Source organism: Syngnathoides biaculeatus, chromosome 9 (genome assembly GCF_019802595.1).
Source record: "Syngnathoides biaculeatus isolate LvHL_M chromosome 9, ASM1980259v1, whole genome shotgun sequence".
Classification (NCBI taxonomy): Eukaryota; Metazoa; Chordata; class Actinopteri; order Syngnathiformes; family Syngnathidae; genus Syngnathoides; species Syngnathoides biaculeatus.
The window spans coordinates 29,815,934-29,837,032 of record NC_084648.1 but is presented as its reverse complement, the minus strand read 5'-3'; the positions used below and the strand labels follow the sequence as shown (position 1 = coordinate 29,837,032).

The window sequence follows — 21,099 nt, the reverse complement described above, 5'->3', positions numbered from 1 at the left end:
AAAAATAACATCTATGGTTAAACTAAAAAAAAAAAAAACACAGTGCAGTTTAAAGCATAGTTTCATGATGTGTCAGTATTATCCATCCATCCATTTGCTTAGCCGGTGATCCTCATAAGGGTCGCGAGGAGTGCTGGAGCCTATGTCAGCTGTCAACAGGCAGGAGGCAGGGAACACCCTGAACTGGTCCAGCCAATCGTAGGCCACGTGGAAACAGATTACAATCGCAGTCGCAATCACATCTACGAGCAATTTAGAGCGTCCAATTAATGTTGCATGATTTTGGGATGTGGAAGTAAACTGGAGTGCCACATCCCCACATGTATTTATTTTGTAATTTATTTCATCACCACATCGACTCAATTAGACAACTAATTGCAGCACTCACGGTAAATGCTTCGGGATATTCTGTTGTGGTTTAACTTGAGATGTGACAAGGGTTGTTGTGTACACATTCCTCAATATTTTTCTTTTTAGTGTACAGTACATTGTCGCTCAAATGTTTGCATCCTTAGGTGCTGGTATCGAATGGATCGGTATTCCCGTATCGACTCGAAGCGCAGCGGTTGCCGGTATGGTTACAAAACTGAGCTGCGCGCTTACAAAAACGCTCTGCACGTGGCCGAGCGCCGGGGGTCCGGGACGATCCTCGTGCACGGACTTGAAGAGCATATTGACGTCAGACGGCCCAACCCGCACACCTTGTGCACAGCGCAAATTGGCCTTTTATGGTGAACTCAACAGTGGTTCAGACTTGTCCACCTTGATAAAGTCTCGTGTGGGAAGCCAGCAGTGTCCGTCGGTCGCGCGCACACCCACAGGAGACACCTGGAAGACAGACAAGTCGGAGGCTCAGCATGAAGTTCGAGGACATCATCTGTGACATCGGCGGTTTCGGAAGATTCCAGAAGATGATCGTCGCCATCAGCTTCATCAGCCGCTTCACGCTGCCCTGCCACTTCTTGCTCAACAACTTCATCGCGGCGGTGCCTGCGCACCGCTGCGACGTCGCCGCGCTGGACGACGGCGGCCTCTTCGGGAATCTGTCCCTGGCGGACAGGCTTAGGGTCAGCATCCCGCTGGAGGAGGACGGCACCCGCAGCTCTTGTCGGATGTTTGCCGAGCCGCAGTATGATCTGCTGCGCAACGCGTCGGGCGTCAATCGGGTGTCCGCCTTGCCCTGTCTGCATGGATGGGTGTATGATGACTCCACCTTCAGGTCCACAATGACCGCCGAGGTGACCTACCAACGCGTTTCTATTGAACCAAAAAAAAAAAAAAAAAAAAACAGAACTAAGAGCACATTATTAAGAAAGTGACGATCAACAGGCATTACCATCAATCTATTTTCTTAGCCGCTTATCCTCACGAGGGTCACGGGAGTGATGGAGCAATTTAGAGTGTCCATTAATGCTGCACGTTTTGGGAGATATGGGAGGAAACCGGAGTGCCCAGAGAAAACCCACGCAGGCATGGGGAGAATATGCAAACTCCATACAGGCGATTGAAGCCGAGACCTCAGAACTGGAGCCACTTATCCTCACAAGGGTCACGGGAATGCCTGAGTCTATCCCAGCTGTCAATGGCCAGGAGGTGGAAAACACCTGGAAGTGGTCACCAGTCAATCACAGGGCACATGGAGACAGATAACAGGCGCACTCACAATCTCACCTAGGAGCAATTTAGAGTGTACACGGTGGGACAGCTGGAGAGCATTGGCCTCACAGTCCTGAGGACTGGGGTTTGGATCCCGGCCACGTGTGTGTGGAGTTTGCATGTCCTCCCTATGCCTGCGTGGGTTTTCTCCAGGCATTCCGGTTTCCTCCCACATTCAAAAAACATGCCGTAACTGAGCACCCCTGACCTACACTATAATGCTGTTTAACAAGTAGAAACAATTTGGTAAAAAAAAAAAACATGCATTGATTAGAGCTGAATTGGTCTTGATTTGTTCGTTTAAAATTATTTTGTAAAGGTTTTATATATTGTGTTATACATTAAGTGATATTGTTCCGGGGTTAAAATCCCAGCCCCGCCTGGGTGGTGTTTGCATGTTATCACCATGCCTGCGTGGGTTTTCTCCTGGCACTCCGGTTTCCTCCCACATTCAAAAGACATGCATTGATTGGCAACTCTAAATAGCCCCTAGGTGTGATTGTGAGTGCGACTGTTGTCTGTCTCTATGTGCCCTGCAATTGGCTGGCAACCAGTTCAGGGTGTACCCTGCCTCCTGCCCGTTGACAGCTGGGATAGCCTCAAGCACTTCCATAACCCCTCGTGAGGATAAGCGGCAAAGAAAATGGATGGATGGATAAACAAACATTGAAAAGCAAAACAGCAAATCAGGTTTACCATGGGGACAGTCACGATAATGGAACCCTTCAATGGCACACATGACATAAAGCAGTAATGTCACTGATTTGTGGATGGACAAGTGAAGCATTCAACTGATTAGCAGAAAGAAAGCATTTCCAATATCCATCCGTCAATTTTCTTAGCTACTTATCCTCACGAGGGTCCCGGGAGTGCTGGAGCCTATCCCATCTGTCAATGGACAAGAGGTGGGGTACACCCTCAACTGGTTGCCAGCCAATTGCAGGGCACATAGAGACAGACAACAGTCGCACTCACAATCACACCTCGGGGCTATTTAGAGTTGCCAATCAATGCATGTCTTTGGAATGTGGAAGGAAACCAGAGTGCCCAGAGAAAACCCACGCAGGCATAGGGAGAACATCCAAACTCCAGACAGGCGGGTCCGGGATTGAACCAGGGACCTCAGAACTGTGAGGCTAATGCTTTACAGCTGAGTCACCACGCCGCCCGTTTGTTTAACTAGTTGCAAATAGTAAGATTGTGATCCCCACCCACAAAAAAAGTTTTATATGGACCTATAAATACATTACTATATTATTTTTCGTCGCTCAAAATATGCAGCATATTCTCGGGGACGCTGACACACCTCACAGACTTATGCTACTGAAAACTTCTAATTTATTTTCGCAAGCTACAAGAGCCGCAACATAACAACGAAAGAGCCGCATGCGGCTACAAACCCAGGGGTTGCCGACCCCTGGTCGAGCTATTCACACAAAAACGAAGGAGGTAATCAAGTGGAGTTTATACATGAGTTCACATCATGACACAGGAGCTGCCCGCATGTGCTTATAGTTGTCATCACTGAATAATAAGAATAATCACCCATATTGAACTTTAAGAATTAAGATGCTCGAGAATAGAATGTAACAAGGAAGTGATATCCACTTGAAATGTGAAAAATCTCAGTGAAGGTGCATCATACAATACCAGAGTTCTTTAACTTAAAATTTAATTTAATAGAATAATTATTAAACAGAAAGCATTCAATGATACCAGATCTTATTTTAATTTTGATTACATTGTCAACTCCTCCCCCTCCTTATGCAAAGGGGAAAGGCAAACCCTTCAACCTGTGTCCTACTGATCCAAGGAGCTAAGTTGTCTGGGGCTTTATGTCCCTGGCAGGGTCACCCATGACAAAATGATCCCAGGTAAGGGACTCGACAACGCACAGGTCCAAACACCCTCACGGTTTTTAAAAAGAGAGGAAAACATTTCCCCTTGCCTGCACATGGGTCACTGGGGCTCCTTCTCTGGAGCCAGGCCTCGGCTCAGCCGTGAAAAGTAATGTAGGTCCCCTTGCAAGGGGCTCGCTATCTGTTGGAGGAGCCATTGGGTTGGGGACAGCGTGAGTTGGGCAGAGTCCGAAGACCTTGGTGGTTCGACCCCTGGCTACAGAAACTGGTTCTAAGGATGTGGCATGTTACCTCTCTGGCAGGGAAGGAGCCTGAGCTGGTGTGTGAGGTCACTAAGTGCCGACTAGATGTAGTCAGGCTTGCCTCCACACACAGATTGGTTCTGGTACCAATCCTCTTGAGAGAGGTAGTACTCTTTTTCACTTTGGAGTTACCCATTGTAAGAGGCGTCGGGCAGGTCTGGGTATTCTTATTGCACCCCGGCTCGGTTCTGGTACGTTGGTGTTCACCCCAGTGGGCACGATGGTAGCCTCTCCATCCCCCGCCTTCGGGTGGGCGGACGGGTCCTGACTGTTGGTTTTGGTGGTCACTGAGAAAAAAACCCGGGAATGGCAGGAGTTTCGTGAAACCATGGAGAATGACTTCCAGACAGTTTCATAGTCATTTTGGTCCATCATCTGGCGTTTCAGGTGGAGGAAGCAGTACACCATCAACAATGTGTATAATGAAGACGGGGAGGTGTTTACCTCGACTCAGGATGTTGTGAGTCGGTGGAAAGAATACTTCGAAGTGAATTCAATCACGTGCCTTCCCATGAAGAAGCGTGCTCTCCTATCTCTGGGGTTGAGGTCACCAAGGTGGTCAAAAAGCTGCTCAGTGCAAGACTCCAGGGGTGGATAAGTTTCACGGGGGTTCCTAAAGGCTCTGGATGTTGTGGAGCTGTCCTGTGTACACGCCTTTACAACATCACATGGACAATGGGGAAAGTCCCTGTGGCTTGCCAGAATGGGGCGGTGATCCCCTTTTTTTTAAGCAGGGAGACCGAAGGGTGTCTTACAAATACAGGGGTATGATTCTCCTCAGCATAGAGGGGGTCTGGTTTGGTGGCCTCAGGATATGATTTTCTGCTTTTTGCTGCTGTGCGTGAAGCAACTGGGATGAAAACCAGTACCTCCAAATCTGAGACCATGGCCCTCAGTTCGAAAAGGGTGGATTGGCCAAAGTGGACGGTTTCAATTATCTTGGGGTCATACTCACAAGTGAAGGAAGAATTGAGCGAGAGATCGACACGCGGATCGGTGCAGTGTCTGCAGTGATACGACTTTATATCAGTCCATTGTGGTGAAGAAGGAGCTAAGCCGAAAGGGCAACCTCTCTAATTACCCGTCGATCTATGTTCCTACCCTCACCTCACGAGGTTTGGGTCATGACCGAAGGAACAAGATCTAAGAGGCCGAAACGAGTTTCTTCGGCATTGTATCCAAGGTCTGTCTTCAAGATAAGGTGAGAAGCTCGGTCATTCGGGAGGGGCTCAGAGTGGAGCTATTGCTCGACTCCTCTAGAAGATAATGCTGTAAGCATCATAATTCCTGTATTTGTTTACAGTATTGGAAAAAAAAATGGAAATCTAACTGACTGTTAATGTTAACAAGGTTTTGTATTGCTTCAAAATATGTTCAAAAACTTTACAAACACATTTTGCAGTCTTTGTTTTGTGTGTTGTGTTCACTCACATCCTGTGCATCTCCTGGAGATAAGACCCCCACCCCCGCCCTCCATCCCATCTATAAAACCTAGTCATGCCCTTGCTTTATTGTAAAACTAATTGGTAGGCAAATCAGAATGTGCCCTAGTCTAACACAAACTTCCGCTAATGCAGTAGTAAAGTCATAATAACAGAACTTGTTTGAAAAACACTATGTCCTAGATATTGAGACAATCCAATGAAAAACAGTAAATATTGTGCTAACCTCAAAATGTTGACTGTGCCACCATCAATCGAGGGCATCCTGTATTTTATTTATTTTTTACATTTTTGTCTGCGACCCACTTTTAGGACTCCAGTTGAGAATCACTGCTTTAGTGACTGGTTTTGGATTGTAAAAAGTTTGATTGTGTTCACACTAGTGGGACCTGGTGTGTGATAAAAGAAGCCGAACCCAAGCGACAGCCACCATCTTCTTTGTTGGCGTGATGTTTGGAGCCTTGACCTTTGGAAGTCTGAGTGACAGGTAACACACAATGCGATGATTACGGCTGAAGCTTTTTACACTGACATGATATTCAAGAGAATAATTTGCTGAATTTTAATGCCTGAGTGCTATGATTTTGTGACCTAGATCTTATCAAGGCTCACTGACACACTATGTTAAAGTTTAAAAATACAAATAAACAGATAGATAGATAGATAGATAGATAGATAGATAGATAGATAGATAGATAGATATAGATAGATAGATAGATAGATAGATAGATAGATAGATAGATAGATAGATAATAGATAGATAGATAGATAGATAGATAGATAGATAGATAGATAGAAGATAGATAGATAGATAGATAGATAGATGGGCTGATAGTCCTGTAGCTTATCCCAGCTATCAACGGGCAGGAGGTGGGGTAGACCCTGAACTGGTTGCCAGCCAATCGCAGGGCACATGGAGACAAACTGCCACACTCACAATCATGCCTAGGGGCAATTTAGAGTCTCCAATCAATGCATGTCTTTGGGATGTGGGAGGAAACTGGAGTGCACGGAGGAAACCCACGCAGTCACGGGGAGAACATGGAAACTCCACACAGGTGGGGCCGGGATTTGAAGCCCGGAACAATATCACTCAATATATAATACAATATATAAAACCTCTATAAACTAAAATCATTTTAAACTAACAAATCAAGACCAATTCAGCTCTAACCAATGATTTTTTTTTCACTAAATTGTTTCTACTTGTTCTCTACTTGCATTATAGTGTAGGTCAGGGGTGCTCAATGTGTCTATTGCGATCGACCAGTCAATTGCTGAAGCAGTTTTGGTCGATTGAGTGACAGGTTGCCCACAAAAAAAAAAAGACGTCAGCCTATCATCCATCTCGTTGCTTGATTCAGGTGTGGCCAATACGTCGATCGCACGCACATGAAGGCGCGTTCTAGCAAGCTTGCCTCCTATTTATGGTCTCTCTTTTGCTTTCTCCACGGCAGTTCCCCCACCCCCAGCCCGAGTCCACACACCTGTGAGAGAGAGAGGAACAGAGATGCATGTTTTACAGTTACTTGTGACCATAAAAGAGTACTAATGTTGCCATACGCAGAAGATGAAAATCAACAACTCCCACGCAATTAATTCATCAATGAAAGTAGTAAAGAGCATGCAGATTATTGTAATTGAGTAAAATTGCTGTTTCTGCTTAACGTTAATACACGAGTACAATAAAAAGTATGGTTCATTAAAACTACACTGACAAGCAAAAATTTTCCAAAATGTTACTGGTACTTTTAGTAAATCTAATGGAGTAACTATGTATAGTGCGTTCTCACCCATCTATGGTCACCCCAATTTTTGATTACTGTTGTGAGGCCTCCCTACAAGGTTATGGCTCACATATAAAAAACCTATATCATTTGTGAGTTTTGTAGTAGGTAAAGCTTAGACATGTTTTATTTCACTTGTTCTTTTAACATCCAGTGTGTGGCTGTATTGAGCAGGTATTCAGCAAGATTGTTGTCTATTTTTAAAAACATTTTTACAGGTGCCGACTTTTGTCACCATGACAACTGGTGGGCAAAAGCGAAGCCATTGAAACAAAGCAACAGTAACTCAGTGTTGCTAACTAAGCCACTTATTTAGCATTGGCGTGCAAAGTGGGGGGCGGAGGGGGCAGTGGTCCTAGCCATCCAGTGGGAGGGGTTGGCGGGGGACGATCCAAACCGCTTTGTGTGGGCATCAAGAGGCCTCTCCTCCCCAGCCCTGTCGATGAATATCACGTCTGAAAAATGTAATCAAATGATGAAAAATCCCCATTCCCACACTTGCAACTCCCAATTCCTTTTTTTAAAGAGCGCTTCAAAAAAATCAACCACAGGTGGATTAAAACGCTCTACATAACGAGCAAACATAAACAGAAAGCCTTTATTGTGTCATTGTATGGCTCAAATATAAGAAAAATTGGCGTTATTTAAACAACCACTAATAAGGGAATAAGAATGACAAGCGTGTACTATTGGTTGAGCAGTTTTTCTCATGGCTTGAGAATTTCCTAATCATCCACGACGGGAACCCCGCGAGAGGAAAGGCTGGCAGTTGCTCGACCGGCGCCAAGAAGCGCTGATCGGGGAGGGAGAGAGAGAGAACGACAGGCACAGTTCTTTGAACACTTTTTTTGCGATGGTGAAATTGCCTCGATGAAAGTTAACTTTCCGTCTCCTCTGAAGTAATGGGTCACTTTTAAGCGTGTTCAAATCTAAAGCGGAATTGTATCACTCAACATAATGGACCGCACCCTCGAGTGTTGGTTGGAAGAGCTATCACTTTGTCTTTAAAATGTAAAAAAAAATTATGAAATTTCTACCTCGAAACGTATGCGGACCTAACTATTGAATACAGTTTGCCTATTACATAAACCAACATCATTTCCACATTTTAAGAACGAGATGATTTTTCGGACAGTTGGTCGTCGCAGTATCTCGCTTGCTTGTAACCTTTCCACCAGAAATGTTTATTGTGTTGCCGTAATCAGGAGCTAATGATAATCTATGCTAATACTGTGCTCCAGAGACCCAAGTATTTTATCAGGATACAAGAAATTACAAAGTCAAAATTGGATTCCTTTTAATAGCAAAATATACTCTTTGATTCACACGATTGGATAAAAACTGTTGGTGGAAAAAAAAAGTTTCTTTTTGTGTGTGACATTTTTTACCTTGACCATTGAACCTCGAGTAAGTGTCAGGTACTGATAAAACCACCTTGTGTGGATTTGTGGTCCTGTTCAGGTTTGGTCGGAGGATCATGTTGCTAACATCCTATCTTTCCGGAATGCTGTTTGCGCTTGCCAGCGCTCTCTCCACGTCCTACGTGATGTTTGCAGTCCTGAGATTCCTCACCGGCTTTTGCATGACTGGCATCGTAATCGTCTCCGTGGTTCTCTGTACAGTAACTCCAGATGCTCTAATGGCCTTTTTGTGTTCATCTCAAATGCTCTCTTCATGCATTCTCTGTGTGCGCATGTGCTTTTGTACAATCACTGTCCAGGTGTGGAGTGGGTGGACATAAAGCACAGGAAGCTGGTCGGAATCATCGACAGCTTTTCCTGGACATTTGGGAGCATTTCCTTCGTGGCCATTGCTTACCTTGTGACCGACTGGAGGTGGCTGATTGTAAGCGTCACTTTGCCCGTCATCCTGGGTATCTTCACCTGGAGGTACATTTGTAAACTCTGAACTGACTGTTGTCCTGAGAAATTGGCAACATGTAAAGCAAGTTAAATATGGAACAAAGACTACTGAAACAATTAACCGGGCTGATTGTCCATTACTCTGAAGCACTTGTTTTATGGCCATATGCACTCGTGTTATTGGAAAGTACAGAATTGTTTTGCTCTATTTTTGTGGCCTAAAACAGCCAGTCGGTACAAATGTACTCTAATTAACAACAAAATAGCTTGGAAATCTTTTAAAAGTTTTACATTGCACCCAAGCCTAGCACCACAGGTAGGTAGTAACGCATTATATTTACTCTGCTACATTTACTCAATATGGATAAATTGCACATGTCAGAGTAGTTTTAATGAAGCATAGGTTTTACTTTTACATGAGTATTTTTGTTAAAAGGAAACAGTACTTTTAGTCCGTTACAATAATCTACATGCCGCTCGCCACCCCCATTTATCAATAATTCTGTACCCGTACATGGTCTATTTTTCGACTTTGGACTTGTGGACTCCCCCGTTTGAATGCAATCTGTTAATTCTGATCACAGCCACTTCCTAGCAATGAGAGGAAGTGCATCCTTGTGCAACCCAGATTATTTTTATCCATTTTATTTCAGCTTTATTTAAACAGGTAAAAGGCCAGTTTAAACAGAAACATCTCTTTTGCAATGGTGACCTGGCCAAGAAGGCAGCAAGTCCAAGTCAATCACAGTTTATTTCAGGTGTCATTTCATCTCCCCTCTCAAAAAGATTTTAGAAAATCTGTGGAGTTGTACATTATCTTATTATTATCTTATGTTGCCACAATCAACATACCAGTCACAGAGTCAGAGACAGCAGTCACTGTGTCATAGGCAGGTCTGCTGGCTGGATCTAGTCCTATTATATATCTGTGACCCAGAAATGCACTAATTCCATTCCCCGGCAATATTGCACCATAGCACCAGAAAATAGCAACCAATTCTGGAACTAACAAACCTTATCAATAGTGATTAAGGTGACAACTAGAAAGAATTTTTGGACACATGTATTGTCCAGAAGGTTTGTTACTTCTTATATCCCTAAAACCAGGGTCTGTTAAATCGAGGTTCCACTTGATGCGTGTATATATGTCTACAGTGTCGGTTCACCGTTCATGGCCCTGCATAGTTGCGGATTTTGCTCTCTATTTTTGCAGAGAGTTCTTAAATTCTCTTTTAAATAGATGAGGCGCCACATTAGACGTAGCGTCTTACAATGTTTCACACTTTATGTGCACACCAAGTTCCAACATTTGCAAAAGTTGTTGTGCGACTAGTTCAATAAACTACACTCAAACACACTGGTTACAGTGTTAGCAATGATTCCTTAGTGATGTAAAGCATCCTGGGGGAATGTAAATAGCGTTTAAAGTGCACATTTTATGTCAATTACTTCTTGAGTCATTCTTTTGTTTTATTATTTGCTAGTTATGCTATTCTGTTTCCTGTGGTGTGATAATTTTAGTTTTGATGTAACACCGTGAGTGTGTACAACATCGTCAGTAATGATATATGCCTACACAGGGAGTGTGACAGCAATATAAGCTTCTATTTACGCATGTGAAATGCAACTGGTCCTCACTGCCTCATGAGCACCATCATCTATTTTACATACAAATTAAAACAGGCTAGTGTACATACTAACAGTGTAATTAATGTGTTCAAGCGTACTTCATTGGACAAGTCACAGAACAATTGTGAACATAAGGTGTGCTGTCCATTTTGGAGAAAATTTAGGACTTTTAAGTGCATTTTATGGTTGCAAAAATATGGTACATATCATACACAGCTATATTGATACTGCATCCATTCTTCAAGGATTTTCATTCTTCGCGGAGGGTGTGAGGAACGTAAACCCTGCGAACAACAAGGAACACTGTATACTAAAAACTTTCTCCACATAGAATAACAGACACTGTACGTTGTCAGGTCAAAGGATTTTTTTTTTCAGCCTGTTATTTTGGTTTGTATAGCTAAGCCCAAAACGTTACTTAACTGTTTAAGTTTAAATGAATTTAGTTAATGATTACACAAAACACACAAAAAACAAAAGTGCCAAAGACTGTGGGACATTGTCTATATGGATGGATTCTCAGTTATCCAGGTAACAATAATGTGCAATAGTTGGTGGTTGAAGTTAACATTTAATCAAAAACTCAACTTTTGCAGACTGTAGGACTTTGTATCAAGAAAAAAAAACCTGTTTATCTTTTTTTGTTTTATTTTTACAATCAAGGTGGTGTTGGATGTGAAATATTGTTGACCCAAAGCAGATTTTATTTTCACAGTGTTTGGGTGGGCAGGCACTCCAGAGATCAAACTACTTGTGTGCAAACAACATGAATTCAATTTTCACTTTTCTGGCCCCTCAAAGTTCAGGGTAGTAATTTTCTTCTGACTTCCAGGTGGATGCCAGAGTCAGCTCGATGGCTCATTGCCAATGGAAAGGTGGAGGAAGCCCACTTGTGTCTCATAAAATGTGCCAAAATGAACGGAACTGAGGAGTTATGTCAAAGATTTCAACCTGAGGTTTGCGGAGTCTTCATAATGATTGTAATGTTTGTGAATACGGAAATCACCAAGGACTCACCAAGGTGACTGTGACTATTTTCAGACTCTGTCCTCCATCATCGTGGCAGAGAAGAAAGGCCGAGTGTATTCCTACTGGGATCTGATGAGAACACCTAAAATGAGAAGACTGTCCTCATGCACTGGTGTACTGTGGTCTGTACGCAAGACTGATGATGTCCCACAGTAACCTTTTTGGATTGGGGTAACGTCATGTTACGGTTCACTCGCTCTTCTCTAGGTGCAGCGTGGCAATTGCATTCTACGGCATCACCTTCAACATCACCGGCTTTGGCCTCAATGCTTACCTCACTCAATTGCTGTACTCTTCGGTTGAAGTGCCAGGCAAATTGTCCATTTTCTTCTTACTGGATAGGATTGGCAGGAAGCGTACGCAGGTGGGAATGCTGACGATGCTCACACTCTCTCTCGGAATCAACATTCTAATACCAAAAGGTCGGTCTTACTACATTTTCACAGTGAGAGCTATCATTGAGATGTTCTAACGATGCCCATAATCCTCCCCCAGAAATGTCCACCCTGAGAACAGTCGTGGCAATCATGGGAAAAGGCTTTGCTTCCGGGTCATTCGGAACCACTGTGCTCTACTCTTCTGAACTGTTTCCCACTGTAGTAAGGTGAGGTTAAGTTTCATTAGCGGACAGTGTCATTAATTCTGCAGACCAAAAAAGAAAATAAAGTCAGGTTTTTACGAATTTAGCTCATGTGGAATTACAACTGACTGGATTGTTAAGAATTTGGAATTGAAATTGCCTTAGGATCCTACAACTTTTAGCACAGCTCTCTCACAGTTGAGAGGTTCTAGGTTTGAATCTCTGCTCAGGTCTTTCTGTGTGGAGTTTTCTTGTTCTCATGGCATGAAAACGTGAGTTCAGAACATAGTGATTTTATCATGAAATTAAAAGTCCATCAATTTCTATGGCACTAGTACAGTGATTCAAACCCAGATGATCAGAATAGTGAGGGAGAGGAGCTGGGCCACTGGCTTAGGGTGCTGATCCAAATAAAAATGGGGGAAACCCCCACCCAAGGAATCTTCACCATCTTACCATCCTCCATTTTTGAGACACCCATCACTCTGGAAAAGAGTGAATCAGGACTAATCAGACAATAAGTTGTTTCTCCACTGGTCCCAATCCCTTCAGTTCTTATGTTTATGCTATGCAATGATTCTCAAAGTGTGGTACAAGTACCATTGGTGGTACACAGGCTCTCTCTAATGGTATGTGAAAAAAAGTCACTTAATTAAATCTGTCCGTAATGTTACAGTCTGTCCGTAATGTTACAGTGGCTTCAACTTGTTTTCTACATGCGTACATATTACTTAAACACCCTGTAAAGGGACAAAAAAAATGTCAATTTGCCACACCACAGAGAAGAGTGTGGGAGTTATGCCATGCAGTTCTTATTTTAAGGAATATTCTTGCACCTCCTCTTCCAGTCATTTATTCCAATGTCAAAAGACTAATATTTACAATTCACTCATGGCACAGCGAAAATTTCGCCCAACGAGTTGAGTTGTATCATTACAGCAAATTCATCCATGTTAATAATTCAGTTCAAGATCAACTGATCATTTTATCTGTAGATAGCATAGCTAAATATGTTAGCTCACTAGAGAGTCGACTCATCCAACCAGTTTTAACACCAATTGTCCTGGTTAGGTTCACAAGGCACTCGACCCTTTCCCAGGTCACTTCAAGTGAAAGGCGGACTATACCGTGAACTAGTCGCCAGTCGCAGGGCGAGAGTCCACTCATTCTTTGGTCAAAACTATGAGATGACACAATCATTGACATTTTACTGATGTATTTTGGCAACGCAAACTACATCAACATAAGATTGTCTTTTTTTCCCTTCATTCTTATAGCAATCATATGTGCCAATCCTGCATAAGCTTGCATTTAAAACTTGGAACAGCATAGAGAGCAATGAGTTTAAAAGTGTTATGTCATACTTGCGGGACTTAGCATGCCTTGACTCTTTGTGACTGGCTCCAAGTCATTCTTTTATCATCCGCAAGTTTCAAAAGAGAATCAGTCATGTGTTGCAATAATTTTTGTTGGCGTAACATTTACTCGAATTGTCACTTTTCATTTTTCCGTATGAGTCGCTCAGCAGTGTTGTGTGCGGTGCGGCAGCTGTTCTTAGGGGTACAAATAAAAAAAAAAAAGACAAAAGCACTAATCATTGATCAAGGCAATACTTTTTGTTCACTGAAACCTGACACATTTTATTTTACTTTGTGAGCATCCCGACTGGATGACTGGAAGATAGTCAGTGACTGGCAGATAGTTTTTACAAAAATCTAACCCTGACACCATCGTGACTGTGGACCCTGGAAGTACTTGCACTGTTAGAAATTTCTTCCCCAGGACTACCGCCCTGTTGTTGACAAGGCTATTAAGTATTTATACGAAGTACAGTGGAATATAACAGTAATAGAGGTAGGAGCTCATTATAGCTGATTGTCTGTTACATTGACGCATTCTTTTGCTGGCGGTTTCATGAGCTGCGAAGAATTAGTGTGCTTCCAATTTCCAAAGCTGTTGCAATGGATGAAAGTCCCCCCAATCCTCCCCAAAAGTTACTGTACCAAAAATTCCAGCATTCAGATGTTTGTTTCGGATTCCTAGTTGTTAACCCTCCATGATAGATAGATCAATGATATGATAGATAGATTCAGCTGCAGCATGCCCACGCGTCGAATACATGGCCTGGAAATGTGCCACTTTCATCATGGCTGCCACATACAGGGGTTTGAGACCCCCTTAAAATTTTCACCTATATTGCAGCTGTTTGCTAAAATCATCTAAGTTAATTTTTTCCTCAATGTGCACACAGCACCCCATTTTCAAAGTTGACATTTTTGCAGATTTATTAAAGAAACACTGAAACATCACAAGGGATCAAGTATTCCGACCCCTTTCTCTGACACTCATTTTAACTCAGGTGCTGTCCATTTCTTGTCATCATCCTTGATGTGGTTCTACACCTTCAATGGAGTCCAGCTATGTTTGATTATATTAAATGGACTTACTTTAGTTAGGAAAGCCAGACCCAGGAAAGCCAGACACCTGTCTATATAAGACCTTATAGCTCTCAGAGCATGTCAGCGCAAATGAGAATTATGATACTACAGCCCTCCAGCAGTCGGGGCTTTATGGCGGAGTAGCTCAACAGAAGCCTCTTCTCTGTGGAAGACGCATGAAAGTCCGCCTGGAGTTTGGTTAAAAAAAAAAAAAAATCACGAAGGACTCCAGGATGGTGAGAAATTAGATTGTCTGGTCTGATGAATCAGGATCAGAATCAGCTTAAATGGCCAAATATGTAACACACGAGGAATTTGTCTCCGGCAGTTGGTGCCGCCCTCTTCAGAACAAACAACCTAACAAGAAAAAGGAACAATTGACATTGAAGTAATTGGAGCTCCTCCTTATAAGAGTCACAGTTGTGTGAAGATGCAGAGTTGTCTTCATTTAGAGCAGTTAAGAGTGTGTCAACGTCCCACATTATGTTAGGATTATACAGAGTGCCCTGACTGCCGTTCGCGGTTCACCATTCACCAGTGCAATGACAAATGTGCAAAGGGATCAGTTTAAAGTGACAAATCGTCCGATAGTCTACAGTATGTATATATTACTAATACTAATACTAATTGGACCAGCAGGATGTGAGGATGTGTCCCAACAAAGGCGAAAGGCAGAAAATAGTAGGTTCGCTGAGCAGGAATTTAATGACTTTATTGCAAGAGGGAATGCCAGCTAGTTTTGCTTTTCATTGATCGGTACGGCCTACCCAATGGAAAGAGCTGGAATAGCTGGTGGCCAGGATGTGTAGTGTTCAAAAGGATCTTGCCCGCTCTGGACCTAGTTCGAATGGCGTTCAAGTCTTCAAGGTTGGTGCCGACAATCCATTCAGTGTTTTTGATTGTGCGTTGCAGTCAAAGTTTGTCATTTTTTGTGGCAGCCCTAAGCCAGACTGGGATGGAGGTAGACAGTACTGATTCCGCTGTACTGTGATGCGGTGTAGAACTGTCTCAGGAACTCTTGTGACAGGCCCCACTTCCTCAGAAGTTGCAAGAAATACATCCTTTGCTGGGATTTTTTGAGGATGGTCATGACCATAAGTAAGGGTAGGAACGTAGATCAATCGATAAACTGAAAGCTTTGCCATTGGGCTTAGCACCTTCTTTACCATAATTGACCGATACAAAGTCCAATACAAAGACCGCATCACTGCAGATGCTGCACCGATCCGCCTGTCAATCACCCTTTGCATTCTTCCCTCCTGTGAACAAGACACTAAGATTCTTTAAAATCCTCCACATGAGGTAGGATCTCACCCCTGACCTGGAGAAGGCAAGCCACGTTTTCCGACTGAGAACCATGGTCTTAGATTTAAAGGTGTTGATTTTCATCCCAGCTGCTTCACACTCATTTGCAAAGCACTAATGAGAGTTGGATATCATGACTTGATGAAGCCAACAGAACCACAGTATCCCCAAAAAGTAGAGATGCAATACTGAAGCCACAAAACTGGACACCTCTGCGCCTGAGCTGAGCCTAGAAATTCTGTCCATGAAAATTTTGAAAAGAATTGGTGACAAAGGGGAGCATTGGTGGAGTCCAATCATCACCAGAAAAGAGTCTGACTTACTGGTGGCAATGTAGACCAAACTCTGTCAAACACTGACTGAACAGCACACATCAGGGGGTTCAGTACACCATACTACCAAAGCACCCCCGACAAGACTCCCTGAGGGACACGATCAAATGCCTTCTCCAAATACATAAATCACATATAGAGTGGTTAGGCGAACTCCCAAGCACCCCCGAAGAACCTGTTGAGGGTGTAGAGCTGGTCCAATAATCCATGGCCAGGATGAAAACAACACAGCTCTTACTGAATCCGAGATTCAACTTCCCAACAGACCCTCCTCTCCAGCACCCCTTAATAGACCTAACCAGGGAAGTTGAGGAGTGTGATACCCCTGTAGTTGATACACACCCTGCGGTCTTAAAAAGGGGGACCACCACCCCAGTCTGCCAATCCAGAGGCACTATGTTGACGCAATGTTGCAGAGGCATGTCAACCAGGACAGCTCCAAAACATTCAGAGCTTTTAGGAACTCTGGGCGAATATCATCCAACCCCAGGGCCTTGTGACCGGGGAGCTTTTAAACCACATCAGTGACCTCAATCCCAGAGATAGGAGAGCCCGCAAAAGAGAACCCAAATTCTGCTTCCTCACGGGAAGGCATGTCGGTGGAATTTCAGGAGTTATTCGAAGTATTCCCATCACTGACTCCAAACATCCTGAGTCACGCAGCTTTAGGAGTCCCACAGGCTGAGAAGCTCCAATAGGACTTCTTCAGTTTGACGCCATCCCTCACCGATGGTGTCCACTGATGGTTTCAGGGATTGACGACCAATTTAAGGCCACAGCTTTGGTCATCCACCTCAGCAATGGAATCGTGGAACAGGGTCCAATCTGACTCAATGTCCCCCACGCTCCCCGGAACATGAGCAAAGTTCTCTCGGAGGTGGGAATTGACCCCTCCATACAGGGCACTTAACCACGCCTCCTAAAGTTACGTCACCCCACGTGTGCTAACATCAGACAAACAATTAACAAAAATGGCGGCGCAGGAAGAAAAGACTAGAGCGAAATTGTCCGATTTACCATCTGATTTCTCACTCGCATTCTTACCGAATAATGAAATATCGTTGAAAAGCAGACAGCAGGGCTTCAATTATTTCAGCGAGGGGTATTTCAATGGTATTTCCATGCATATCGACGGAGAAACCATTGATATTAGCGCGAGATCTTTCCGGAGTCAGAGGAAGACTGAGAAGCCACATAATATAATATATTATAAACCAAAGACGAATTTGCCATTGACAGTTTCCTATTTTCGTGTTACATATCACACTTGTGTGCAGAATCTGTATGTGTATCTGTATAGCCGTTTGTGAATCGCCGTATGAAGGAAAAGAAGGCGAGGCTTGATTTACGAGTTGTTTCTCTCGTTTTCTTTGTGTAACGTCACGCGCTCCCCTCAATAATTATTCTTGAATTAGTGCCGAACCTGCGTAAGTCCCGACCGAGTACGACAATCACTACTTTAGTGTCCTCAAACATCCTTCCTTCAGTCTTGGTGTCTCGGTGCACGTTGAAGGCTTTTAGGACTCGCTAGTCCGGTTTAGCTTAGCTCCCTAGCCGGCAACAAAGAGACACGTTTGTGCAGTCAGATGATCGCAAAATATTGCTCAACACAGATCAATTGTGTCAATCATTCACACGTAGCTATGTTATGCAAGCGAAGAACTGCTAATTCATTTATATGAGACACGTATTGAAAATCAAATATAGGGCTTACCTTCGTGCAAACATATCTGTTACGGTTGATTTTAGATGGATTCAGTTGATCATATGATCTTCCACAAAGTTTAATCCATCGAAGACATTTTTCGTACTCGGTCTTCTGTTCCGGTTGATTTTAGATGGATTCAGTTGATGATCCGGTCTTGCACAAAGTTAGATCCATCGAAGACATTTTTCGTACTGGGTCTTCGGTTTTGGAAAGGGTACGAATTGAACTCCACCAACTAGCCTTTCAGGATATCTGTCGTCAGTATTACAAAGTCCATGACTACACCTCTTAACCATATCTATTGTTAAAGAACCCAAATACGCGATAAAACGCTAAAAAAAGCTATACTGGACCCTGCAACGTTGTCTGAGGTAATAGCGGACGCCAACAAGGGGCGTGGTTTATGCAGATCTCTGGCCTCTGATTGGTTAGAATCCCACAATATATTTGGGCCTGGCATGTCAAATTGGCATCTTTCCCCACCGTCAGAGCCAACTCACTACCAGGTGGTGATCAGTTGTCGGCGCCACCCCTCTCTTCACCTGGGTGTCCCCGACATGTGGCTGCAAGTCGGATGATACAACCACAAAGTCAATCATTGAACTGCGACCTCGGATATCCTGATGTCAAGTGCACATGGGTGTACACCCTTATTTTTTAACATGGAGTTTTTTATGGATTATTCGTAATGAGTAGAGAAGTCCAATAACAGAACACCGATCAGGTTCTGATCAGGGATGGGGGTGTTCCTCCCTATGAATCAACAGATGGAGTCCTCCTGCTAGAGTGCTCTCCAGCACTCATTCTAAGGACTCTAAAAAGGGCTGGTACTCTAAACTACCATTTCGCGCATAGATAAAAACAAAAGTCAGGACCAATCCCCCGACCCGAAGGCGGGGGGAGACTACCCTCTTGTACAGCGGGGTGAACCCCAATGTATCATACAGGCACCGGGCCAGGGGGAAATAAGTATACTCACACCTGCTCTGCACCTCTGATAATGGGCAACTCCAGAGTGGAAGAGAGTCCAAGCTCTCTCAAAAGCACTGTTACCACAGCCCAAGTTGAGTGTGGAGGCAAGCCTCTCTATATCTAATCAGACTTTCTCAATCTCACACATCAGCTTGGGCTCCTTCCCATGTCCCCAGAGCCAACTTCTGTTGCCGGCGACCAGATCGGCAAGGTCCTTGCCTTCGCCCGCCGCCCAGTTCACAATGCACCCAACCTCTCTGGCCCCTCCCACAGCTGATGAGCCCATTTAAAGGGGGACCCACTTTATCCTTTGGGGCTGTGCCCGGATGAACCCCATGGGAGCAGGCCTGGTCACCAGGCACTTGCCTTTGAGTCTCATCTGCAGCCCTGGCTCCAGAGGCTGACCCCGATGACCTACATTCGGGCAAGGGAAATCATTCAGATTATTATGTTTTTAAACAATTAGGTACAATTTGTATTTACTGTAATGTGCATTATATTTTAGTTGAATCATCAGGGTTTTTTTTATATTCAAGCTTAGTGTTAAAATTCAAACTGTGTAATGTTACATTGAGTAAATTCAAAAAAGTTTAAAAATCTCTGCTTTGATTGTGATAAAGACTTGGGTCTACCACAAACTCTAATCTCCTATTGGTCATACATCTGGTTCTTGAAAAGCTAAAACTTGGTCCTTGGTCTGAAAATGAAAACAAAAAAACCTTCCAAGAATGAACAGCAAATTGGACTGATTTTTACTACATTTACTACAATTTCTACATATTACGATTTTTACAATATAAAGTTAAGCAACCAAAATGCTTCTCAATAAACCGGAAGATCATCAAAAAGTATATTTCAGGAACTGTTCAGTAACTTTTTCCACAATATTCTCATTTGTGATACACCTGTACATACTGTAGCACAGTACAGCACTGAGATCAAAACAAACGCTCTTACCTAATTAGAGTTAAATTCTGGTGATGGTGACCAGTCCAGGGTGGAGCCAGCCTCTCACCCCAAACCAGCAGGGGGTCGACTTTCTTTCTCTGCAGTAAAACAATGCGCGTTACTGGCACCTGTATCTCTATTCGCAATAACGAAAAGTCTCTAATCTACATGTTGCAGACAAAACGGGATGGGTTACAACTCCTCCATGGCCCGGATCGGGGTGGCCCTCGCTCCTCTGATCCTTTTACTGGATGACGTGTGGAAGAAGCTCCCCCAGGTCGTGTTGTTCTCTTCAGCGGTCCTAGCCGTCATAGTGGCATCATTGCTGCCGGAGACACGACACCGGTGCCTGCCGGAGACCATTGAGGATATCGAGGGGAGGTGATAGGTCTTAAGATATTCACTGCTAGGAGTTGTACCTGAAATATTTCATTGGATTTATAATTTGCGAAGGTGGACCAACAGGACAAAGTACTGCCCCATTGTCATCTGACATGTTACTTTCACTGATAACTCCTATTCATCTGATCATGGATTAGTTACGGCACAATGCAACATGGATCAAAAGCAACAATTTTTTTTCTTTTTAAATATTCCACGGTGTGATTTCAACACCATTATCCTCACTCATGTCTAAGGTAAATGTTAAGACAGAACAGTGATTCTTCCTGGGTTCAACTGGTAAATGAATTATATGAAATAAAATCAATTTGTAATACATGAACTGCTTTTTTTTCCCATTACAATGAAATGACAGGTGCAACGATTATTTGACAACTAATCGATCATTCATTTTGATTGATTCATGGTCTGACATTAAGCCTTTTGAGTGATGGTGCCAAGTTGCGCTGTGGCTCTCAGAACATGTACTTATATCTATGACATCTACAGTACTGTGAAAAGGTATTCGCCTCTTCCTGATTTTTTTATTTTTCTTGGGGGGGGGGGTGGATATATATCACACACTAAGGTTTCAAATCATAAAATGAATATTGATATCACTCAAGAGACAACTCAAGGAAAGACAAAATGCAGTTTTCAAATGGCAATTCAATTTATTAAGGCACAAAAAAATCCAAAACTTTCTGACCCTCTGTGAAAAGGTAATTGCCCCTTAACCTAATAACGGGTTATTCCCCTTTGGCATCAATAAGACCAGACCATCACACTGCCACCACCATGTTTCACTGCTGCCATAATGTTCTTATCAAATGCTGTGTCATTTTTACACCAAATATAACGGGCCACAC

The 21,099-nt window shown here is 43.4% G+C and overlaps 1 protein-coding gene across 1 annotated transcript; it reads left to right on the top strand.

Moving 5' to 3' along the window:
* The first annotated feature begins 857 nt into the window (after positions 1–857).
* LOC133506355 (solute carrier family 22 member 7-like) lies at positions 858–20,234 on the top strand. Its single transcript, XM_061830418.1, is given in 10 exon segments — positions 858–1,238; positions 5,643–5,746; positions 8,508–8,691; positions 8,693–8,713; positions 8,715–8,935; positions 11,370–11,493; positions 11,579–11,688; positions 11,774–11,988; positions 12,062–12,170; positions 20,027–20,234. Coding segments are annotated over 10 exon segments (1,677 nt in total).
* Positions 20,235–21,099: the final 865 nt, after the last annotated feature.